General features: G+C 41.1%; 1 protein-coding gene across 3 annotated transcripts in view; it reads right to left on the reverse strand.

The window, feature by feature from the left end:
* Positions 1-10,968, reverse strand: part of TRAK2 (trafficking kinesin protein 2) — a 43,499-nt gene that overhangs the window by 19,500 nt on the left and 13,031 nt on the right. For 2 of the 3 annotated variants that reach the window (XM_081868519.1, XM_081868520.1), the window contains exons 2-4: positions 9,712-9,996; positions 8,341-8,535; positions 299-352 (exon numbers count right to left, since the gene is read on the reverse strand). In XM_081868519.1, coding sequence (XP_081724645.1) covers positions 299-352; positions 8,341-8,535; positions 9,712-9,748 — 286 coding nt within the window. In that variant the 5' untranslated portion in view covers positions 9,749-9,996. The remainder of the gene's footprint in view (positions 1-298; positions 353-8,340; positions 8,536-9,711; positions 9,997-10,968) is intronic. The other variant, XM_081868521.1, reaches the window with a different exon arrangement.

Raw genomic sequence — 10,968 nt, forward strand, 5'->3', positions numbered from 1 at the left:
GGATACCACCCAGAATCCCTAAGTGATACACACTTGGGAACTTCCGGGATACTTGCGAGAATTAGTGGATGGCTTGAAAGACATGTTAAGATGTATTTGGAAACCATGAAACAATAACAGTATGGAGCAGTAGAGAGCAAGAGGAATAGGGGGGAAAACTTTAGCCATTAGTTTTAATGGAAAGGTTTGAAATGGAAGATTAAGAAATAGCATGACAACCATGGAAGTGTTAAACAACAAGCAATTTCTTCTATCTCTTGTCATGCAAAGGGTGGGGACAGGTGAGGACTTGAATTACCTTGGGCATGTTTGCGAGGTCCGGCCAAGGGAGAAGGGGGAAGTTCAAGAAGAGCTAGTACGGAAGAACAGAATAAAAGCAGAAGAGGAAAAGGAAAACATCAATAGTTACAAAACTGTCGTGGTTTCGGGATTTGTGGTTCGGTTACCAAAACATACTTGCTATATATAGCCTTGAATGTTCAAGGAACTTCCTATTACTGTGTCAGATGTCCTGATGCAGCTGGGCCAATCTGTATGCAGAAGCACGAAATGGCTCAGTAAAAACTGTACATCCAGCACCTGGGTCTGAATCCCTTGCTGGACAGAATGCGTGCATACAGCAGATGGTTGACAAAGTTGACTGAGAGTGGCATCTACAGGAAAATCCTCACATGCAGCAATATTTGCACTGCACAGCGCCACACAATAGGATCTCTAGACTCAGGCCATGCAGCACATCAACTGTTTACATCTCATAGAACGGAATGGATAACCCCTGAGTCCACGAGGCTCTTTCTACACTGTAGATACTACTGTATTCTGGCCTCAGATAAGGCTTTTTAAAAAAATGCCAAAATAGAAAAGCAGCTGGGAAACATGTATGAGCAGTTTTATTTGTCAACCATGTTTTCTTATTTTCTCATTTTGCAGATAATCAAAGAACGATGAAACAAACAAAACCGCCATCTGCCCTCCTCAGGAGATGAGATTACAGATTACCATGAGGCCAGCACCCCCCTAGGATAAAACAATTCCAGTCACTTATCCAAATGAATAAACAAATTATATAGTTTAAAATTGGACTAGCCATAAAATTTTGTAGTGTGTGGGAAGTTGCACTGTGCCCTCTTTAGCTGTGTGCAGTTGTACAAGCAACCTCTGAGCTATTGTCGTGAACATTTTTAATTCCTAGGAATGTTTATGGTGATCTGATGTTTAAGTGGCTACATGTCACACAGCAAAGATAGATAACTGAACCTCACCAAGCAAAGATGTGACTGCTTCAACATCAATTAACTTTAAAAATGGGTACATCACCTGATGGACACTTAGTTGGACACACTCCAAAAAATGAGTGTTCATTATCCACAAGTATCTGAAGAAACATCATGCCGTGTGGTTCTCATTACTGTATGATGTTCAATGGCTGGTAGGAGCTGATTTGATTTCCCACTAAGGCAGAAATTCTATGCACACTTACCTAGAAGTAAGCCACATGGATATACAGTGGTACCTAGGGTTAAGTACTTAATTCGTTCTGGAGGTCCATTCTTAACCTGAAGCACCACTTTAGCTAATGGGGCCTCCTGCTGCCACCGGAGCACAATTTCTGTTCTTATCCTGAAGCAAAGTTCTTAACCTGAAGCACTATTTCTGGGTTAGCGGAGTCTGTAACCTGAAGCGTATGTAACCCGAGGTACCACTGTAGTTGGACTTATGGAAAAGTGTGTTTAGGATTGCATCTTAAAAGGTTTAGGGAATGCATCTAATCCAATGTGCATGAAAATCTTTTAACACAGATCACAGAAGGTTCCGTTGATTTACATTGGGTATGGATATAGGAAGATGTTATATAATTTCCATCCCAAAAGAATTTCGTTTGTAGGCTTCCACAGCGTGGAATGTTGGGCTTTTACTGTGAGAAGGTACAGAGAAGAAGCAAGTGTTGCCTCCTCAAAGCAGTTACTGCTTCAGAATTAGAAGTATGTCTCCCTATTGCTTCAGAATCAGAAGTATGTCTCCCTATACTCAATGGGACTTACTCTTAGGAAAGTGTGCATTGGATTGCAGCCTAAAGTTCCCTAAGGAAGGGCTTGTGGGAGCCAAAATAAAATGAACATTAAAGGATATTTTGCATCCCCCTTATTTCTGCCTGTGGTATAACTGATAAGCAGAGTCTCAAGTTAACTTCTTTTTAACCTCTCCTCCTTTTCCTCCCTTCCCCTGGAGAGTGAACTTACTTTCCTGTGAAAGCTAGCAGCAAAAGTATCCTCCCTCTGCTCCAACCGGTAGGAAGAAAAGTCAGTTCAATAACAAGCAAGCCCTGGTATTTCCCTTGGTGTAAATCCTAGGTGTGCCACCACAGAGCAAATATAGACAATTGAACCTTAGCAAGCAAAGATTGACTATTTCAACATCAATAATTTCTTAAGGTGGGTACATCATTCTATGAACACTGAGCTGTTTTTTCATTGTTTCACTGCTGTACAACTCCAACAAAGAAGTGTTCACCTAGTTATAGTTAACGCACATTATTTATGAATGTCTGACCAGAAAGGCCCATGGTGATGGATTATGCAAAGGCCACTAAAATGTAGCTGGGGCACTCCCTGACTTATAGAGTAGCAATACCCTGTGTGCCATAGAGAACAGTAAACACATAGATCGCAAATATTTTTTATGCCTCTATATATATCCAAATGGTTTACAGATTGAGGTTGAATCCTGACAATACAGAAGTACTGTTCTTGGGGGACAGGAGGCGGGCAGGTGTGGAGGATTCCCTGGTCCTGAATGGGATAACTGTGCCCCTGAAGGACCAGGTGCGCAGCCTGGGAGTCATTTTGGACTCGCAGCTGTCCATGGAGGCACAGGTCAAATCTGTGTCCAGGGCAGCTGTTTACCAGCTCCATCTGGTACGTAGGCTGAGACCCTATCTGCCTTCGGACTGTCTTGCCAGAGTGGTGCATGCTCTGTTTTCTCCTGCTTGGACTACTGCAATGCGCTCTACGTGGGGCTACCTTTGAAGGTGACCCGGAAACTACAACTAATCCAGAATGCGGCAGCTAGACTGGTGACTGGGAGCGGCCGCCGAGACCACATAACACCGGTCTTAAAAGACCTACATTGGCTCCCAGTACGTTTCTGAGCACAATTCAAAGTATTGGTGCTGACCTTTAAAGCCCTAAATGGCCTCGGTCCAGTATACCTGAAGGAGCATCTCCACCCCCATCGTTCTGCCCGGACGCTGAGATCCAGCGCCGAGGGCCTTCTGGCGGTTCCCTCACTGCGAGAAGCCAAGTTACAGGGAACCAGGCAGAGGGCCTTCTCGGTAGTGGCGTCCTCCCTGTGGAACGCCCTCCCACCAGATGTCAAAGAGAACAACAACTACTAGACTTTTAGAAGACATCTGAAGGCAGCCCTGTTTAGGGAAGCTTTTAATGTTTGATGTATTAAAGGATTTTAATATTTTTTTTGGAAGCTGCCCAGAGTGGCTGGGGAAACCCAGCCAGATGGGCGGGGTACAAATAAATAATAATAATAATAATAATAATAATAATAATAATAATAATAATAATTATTATATTTGAGAAGAGGTCAGAAAGAGGGAATGAAATAATTAATTTTTCTTAAAGAATGGAAGGACAAATGCCTTCACAGCTTAAGTTCTAAGAACAGTTGCTTAGCGATGCTGTGCTCTCAACCAACGGCATTATCAAATTCTTCAAAGTGCTCTAGCAATTTTGCATTCTCAAAGCACTTCACAAACATTATCTTCAGAGAATTCTCATAACTATCCTGTAAGATGGGTCAGTAACACCCCTACATTTTAAAAGCATTATATAATGGCAGGATTCACAGAAAATGGCAAACTGTGGCTTGCCATGCACAAGCAGATCATGTGCATTTTGCTCTTTCACACTAGTGCCAGGAGGAAACAAACCACAATCCCTGGCTAAACATTATGCCCAAACCAAAAATCATGGGTTGTTTTTTTCCATTCTAAACCACAATGGTAATTCAAAATTTGTTCTTGGTGTTTATGACTTACTGATAGGCAAACATGACAAATATGCCATGAATATTGAAAGATCAAAGGAAGAAAAGGAGTCTACGATCTCACTGGGCAAGAGTCAGCCCGTTGTATAAATCGAAGAAGCTTTTTAGCTCCCAGGCAGAAGACGCATACCGTATTTTTTGCTCTATAAGACACACTTTTCCCCTCCTAAAAAGTAAGCGGAAATGTGTGTGCATCTTATGGAGCAAATGCAGGTTGTGCAACTTTCGCTGAAGCCAGGAGAGCAAGAGGGATTGGTGGGCACCAATCCCTCTTGCTCTCCTGGCTTCAGGGATAGCCGCCCGAAGCCTCTTGAGCGCAGTGGGAGCGCTCCTGCTATGCTCCGGAGGCTTCACGTTGCTTTTGCTGAAGCCAGGAGAGTAAGAGGGATCGATCCCTCTTGCTCTCCTGGCTTCGCTTTGCTAGAGAGGCGCTGCGCAGCTTTCCCTCTCTGTGCAGTGCCCATTCAGCGAAGCGGGAGGAGAAACGGAACCCCTTCAGTTTCTCCTCCTGCTTTGCTGGAGAGGCGCTGAGCAGAGAGGGAGAGAATGTTTTTTTTCTTGTTCTCCTCCTCTAAAACTAGGTGCATATTATGGTCGGGTGCGTCTTATAGAGCAAAAAATATGGTAATTTAATTCTGTATCTTGTAGGGACTTTCCCTCAAAAGCTAAGAGAGCGAAGGCTTACTAAGACTACTAACAGTGCAGTTCTACTCATGCCTACTCAGATGTAAATTCTAATGAATTCAATGCAGCTTACTTCCAAGGTAAATGGGTCAGGATTTCAGCCTCAGTGAGTTTATGGCTGAGGCTAGATTCAAACTGTGTCTAAAGAGATTGGTCAGGATTACCACCACACTATTCCAACAGTCAACTACAATTCTACAAAACGATTCCGGATTGATAACTTGTAGTTAGCCCAAAATCAAGATAAAAGGAATCTATGTGAAGTATTTATGTGCCCACTTACCCTGTAGAGTGACAGCTGTAAGCAGCTCTTCATTTTGATTCATGTCCCTGTTGTCTAGTGCCATGTCCGAGTGCCAGCATATGTATATGGAGGAGTTCAGAATATGCCAAGAAGCAGTGCTTGTTCAGTATTTTTCCTTCTGCAGCAGGCACTGCCTCTGGGCCACAACACAAGAACTCTCTAATATTTACTCAAGTTGTTTGGCAAATAAACATTCCTGAACAGCAGGGCCATAAAGCAGGGAGGAGCTATACTGCAATACTATACTATCAGCACAGTGAGTTCAGAGTGCATTAGAAAAATGATGCTTTAGTTCCCTAGATTCAGAACTCTAAAAATATGCAGCATTGCAATTTGATCTAATCCTCCTATAGAAGTTAGATTTCTTATTTATTCTTATGCTGTAGGTGTTCATAGAGTACTCTAATCCAATGCAATACTGATTCTGCCCTGCTAAATTAATTACTGATAGCTGTCAGCTTTCATTTGAATATATTCTGATGTTGCATTGCTGTGACCATGCAGACCAGAGTTGTTTAAAAATTTCAGGGCAGCAGATCTGCTACGGATACAGTAAATTCACCAAAGCTGTATAATTAGTTTTAAACTGGAATGCATGCATTCCTTTTTTGTAAATAACAATTTCTATCCTGTACTTTCCTTACATTCCTTGTTTTATATATTTAACTTATATCCCATTCTATACCAAGAACTCTGAGTAGTTTACAGCATTTTTAAAAATAGCTATGACCCCTAATGGTTCACAATCTAAGGACTGTGATTTATAATCTCAGATCAAGCAAATATAGAAACCACATTGAGACATCCAGATGTTACAAACCCAAGCAAAATATCTCTCCTACTTCCTAGCTGCCTATGAATGAGCATTTCTGTGTGAAACCTGTCCCCAACTGTTTTATTATATTTATATTGTTCTGAGGAAGGGGTGAGGAAAGGAAAGAAATAAGAGATTTACATCACTAGTTCATTTCGGCAACGGCTTACTAAAAGCACATGTTATGCTACAATGAGTATTTTGCATTTCTGGTAAAAAAACCTAGTTTTTTTTTTAAAAAATGAGGATAGTAACAACAGAGAGGGGCAAAATATTGTACATTTCAATTTTTCGAAGTTCTGATAAAACTGAAAAACTAGACAAAGTCAAAACAAGTTACTGATGGGAGTCAACCAGGTAAGTTGTAGAGATGCAGAAGAAATGTGTTGGAATAGACCTGTCGCTGAATCTCCTGGGAGACTGTACTCATTTTGCCTAACAGTTTTTAAGTGAGTTTTGGGGGTGGGAGCGATGGGGAAACATCAGGAAGAAAGAATACATGGTATACGTCACATTGCATGAGTCCAAGGTGGTTATGTGTTCATCTCGAAACTAATCAATTTTTGAATACAATACTATGAGACTAAGATACCTTTTAAGCAGCCGTGGATCCAGCTCATTATCAACTTCATATAACCAGGACAGCCAAACAAATTAACCCTCTAAAAATACAGACGACTTGCAACTTATAAGGGGGTTAAGTTCTAGAGATAAGCACATAGAGCCAAAATAGTGTATAGTCAAAACACAAACTCCCTGCACCTCTAAATGCTCTCTCAAGTACAAATACAGGTGGCATTGCTGATGTTTTCCCACTGGATGCCCCCTGCCCCTGGCCAAGCATGTAAAGCTGAATTCATGCAAGTTAAACAGGTTTAAGTTGTGAGTTGACCATAATTGCCTTTACCACCTCCAGTCCAAGAGTACAGAAGAGCTGTAATTTTTAAGCCTTGTGCACAGTATTGCAAATTGGGTTTTTGTGGAAAAACACAAGGTTTACTTATGACACACACTTCATTACACATCTGCTTGATCCCATGCAGAAATATGTGCAAGTCTTCTGTTTGCATTCATATTTTTCTGGTCTGAAAAAGACAATCCTAGTTTTTAGTGAAAAAATGACCAAAGCAATTATTATGCAGCCCTAACCAAATTGTCTTCAATAGTACCAAATCATCTGTTTAGGAAGAGAGAGCAGTTTGGGATTTTCAGTGAGAGCAAATTGTTTCCTGCTGTGGGGCCAAGCCTACTTTTCAAGCTTATGAAACCAACATTTCATAAGGCTCTTTTCAACATTTTGGCAAAATTAAGTTCTAAGAATCCAGAAATGTGAACACCTACCCACAGCACACAGCACATTTTGTGATGATAAAATAGCTTAAAGAGTGAAAGTGAAAAACATGGAAATAAAAAGCTGTATAAGTCAATATTTAAGCGGACCTACATTGTTAGAGTTGTATAATCAAGTTATGAAAGAAAAAAAAGATACCAAGGCTCTATTTTAAGGGTTTTGCATATAATCCAAGGTAATTCTCTCAGTTATAACCAACCATTTATTCCCCATAAGCTATGTTCTTTTGTAACTCTGACCAAGAGTTATAAAATGTGAATTGCTACCAGCATTATGCCTACTAGGCTGTTACATTTGGAAATAAACATATTTCCGGGTGTGTGTACTGAAAATATGTGAACTCATGCAATGTTCATCTGAAATTGCTTAGACCTTCCACTGTAGAACATGGTGTGAAACCAGTATGGTTTCATGGATGAAGTTATGAGCTTTAACCTGAGAAACTTTCAAGTTTCAGTGCAACCACAAACTCACTAATGAGCAGTATTGGTTCTCATTAATATACGGCCTTCAACTGCTCTTAGAAACTGATTACATTTCACAATGGGGAAAAGATTTTATGCATGCATACCTAGAAGTAAGCCCCAGTAATACAACTGGACTTACATCTGTGTAAACATGTATAGACTGCACTCTTTGTTGAGCTTTTTTAGGGGGGATTGCTGAAAATCGCCACCTCTCGTCTGTCCCATCGCCGACAGAAGCTGCCAATCGCCTGCCCAATTGCCGCAGCATCAGCCAATCAACACCAGCCATTGATGCAGCAACCAATAACACGACCAATAGCTGCTGACAGCCACAGCAGCAACCAATCAAACATCCACCCTATGCACAATCCATGTATAAGACAACTCCAATTTTTAGCATGATTTTTAAAGAAAAAACCTAATCTTATACGTGGAAAAGTATGGTATATTGATGCCTCCTGGGACTGTGTTGGGGACCCCAGATACACAGCACCTATACTGTACAAAATTTCTACAAGTCTTGTCAGGTCACTGTAATTCTCACTTTGTCCAGCATCACAAAGGCCAAGCTGAGGCTGAGCAGGGATTTGATCAGGGCATCACCTAAGCAGTTCATTTATATTTTTCATTTCAGTCCCTGGCAGTGGGCCAAAGCACTTACTCATGTAACGGATGGTCTCTTCAGAAAGAACTGGAGAAGAGATTTCAGAGACATGACTGTGACGGCCTGGAGACTGGGTCCAGTCGGCGTTTTCAGAGAGACATAAAGAATCCACACGTAACTTGTATTGAGGCAGCTGTTCCTCCAGCATGCTCACCAGCTCAACTTCAGCGAGATCTTCATTAGGACAAACATCTAAAAAGGCATATATATAGGCAGGCATCACGATACCAATCTGCTTTGGGATGAATACTAAAGGAACTATTTATTTGCTTTGCTTTGACAATAAAAGCAGCCATGATAGCTTATCAACAGTGATTTAAACCTAGGCTAGACAGAAACAGCGCAATCAGTACATTTAACTAAATAAACACTGTAATAAATTAGTAGCTTTGTCAGCACCAAACTACTAAAATTCATCTACGTGGGTTTCCCCCCAGCTTACACATTTTCCAGCTAATAAATGCAAAATGCATTATTAACTAACGACTAGAAATGCTTTTATGCATTATTTTATATTAAAGCTGTAGATCAGATCAGATCACTATTTGGATAAAGGTTCTGTGAGTACATAAATCTTTGCAGTAGATTAGTGACCATTTCCTTTGCAACTCGTGTCTTTAAAAAAAATATTCTAAAGGAGCAGCACTTTGTCTTGTACTGTATAGATAATAATAATAATAATAATAATAATTTTTTATTTATACCCCGCCCTCCCCAGCCAAGGCCGGGCTCAGAGCGGCTTACAAGCAATAATAAAAACAAGATGAATGATTACAAACTTAAAAACAAAAATAAAATACAACATTAAAATAATGGAACATTAAAATATTAAAATGTAGCCTCATCGCAGGAGGAGAAGGAAAAGAAGGGGGGAAAAAGAAAAAAGAAAAAAAAAGAGAGGGAGGGAGGGAATCAAATTGGCTCCAAGCCAAAGGCCAGGTGGAACTACTCTGTCTTACAGGCCCTGCGGAAAGAAATCAGATCCTGCAGGGCCCTGGTCTCATGAGGCAGAGCGTTCCACCAGGCCGGAGCCAGAGTTGAAAAGGCCCTGGCTCTGGTCAAAGCCAATCTAACTTCCTTAGGGCCTGGGACCACTAGGGTGTTGCTATTTATGGACCTTGAGGCTCTCTGTGGGGCATACCAGGAGAGGCGGTCCCGTAGGTACGAGGGTCCTAGGCCGTGAAGGGCTTTAAAGGTCAAAAGCTGAGGGGGTCATCCAGGCTGTGTAACTATCTGTCCCATTTTTCAATCCAAACAGTTTATAACAATTGGAGTGACAAATAACTTTTAAATTTTAGAAACTGCCCTTTGTCCAAAAATGGATTCCAGAGTGGTATATCTGGGCCTTTTATCTGATTTTCAACTTACCAGTGATGTTTTCTGCATCTCTGTGGTTGAAATTCATGAGGTTTGCTTCACACTTCAGTTATTTGGAAACCACATCCTGTATGCACACTGTGTGTTGCTCCTTCTCATTTTGGTTGATTGTTTTGGTTTAAACCCAGAGTAGACAACAGCCATTGGTCTACACTGGCATTACGAGTATGTGCTTCTTTCTTCAGCTGTGTTAGGTCCGAGGTGACACATTTGAAACTTGCACCTCATTGAATATTACGATCTTTATGTTATGATCTTGCCTGGATCGGCCATCATCTTGAAATAAATTCAAAAGAAAAAAATCAGTTTTAGACATTAAGCTGAACAAAATGTCAGGAAGCCATTCTATGAAGAAACACAGGCAGGGTTCACAATTCATAGCTCTTACTACTTAACGATTTTACAGAAATAGTTAAGTCAAGTTGTGCAGCACCTACAACTAGCCTCCTTTCTTATGATTAATCATGTTCAACAGCTACAGGACTGGAATGGCATCAAGTCTTTTATCTGTTTCCACTGATAAATCTCTCCCTGGAACCATGAATCAACTCCTAAGGACTGTCCACAGGTTACAGATAATTAACAGTGCCCCAAATATCTTCTTAATTAGCTATGCCATAAACAAAGCTATCATTATTAAAAGGTAAATTACACAACGTTACACGTTTTCCCCAGTTAATTCAGTTCACAAATTCCCCAAATACATTACAGTGGTGCCCCGCAAGACGAATGCCTCGCAAGACGGAAAACCCGCTAGACGAAAGGGTTTTCCGTTTTGGAGGTGCTTCGCAAAACGAATTTCCTATGGGCTTGCTTCGCAAGACGAAAATGTCTTGCAAGTTCCTGCGGGTTTTTTGTCCTCCCCCCCCCTTTCTAATCCGCTAAGCCGCTTATCTGCTTATCCGCTAAGCTGCTAAAAGCCGCTAATAGCGCTAATCCGCTAAGCCATCAATGGGCTTGCTTCGCAAGACGAAAAAACCGCTAGACGAAGAGACTCGCGGAACGGATTAATTTCGTCTTGCGAGGCACCACTGTATAGATATTTCAGGACAACTTTATGAATCATAAAGTACTACCTGTACCACATTCTTTTTATGGGTCTGAAGCTTTGTATTAATTTAAAGAATAATCTGTGATAATCACATATCCATTAACTGGAGCACTCCAAGGGACTCTACTGTACTGTATATGTTGTTTAGAAGCGCATGCGGTTAAGCAAGCAACCTGTTTATCTGTACTTGCACCTTT

This window comes from Podarcis erhardii (genome assembly GCF_964252035.2).
Source record: "Podarcis erhardii genome assembly, chromosome: 1".
In the NCBI taxonomy this organism is placed as follows: domain Eukaryota; kingdom Metazoa; phylum Chordata; class Lepidosauria; order Squamata; family Lacertidae; genus Podarcis; species Podarcis erhardii.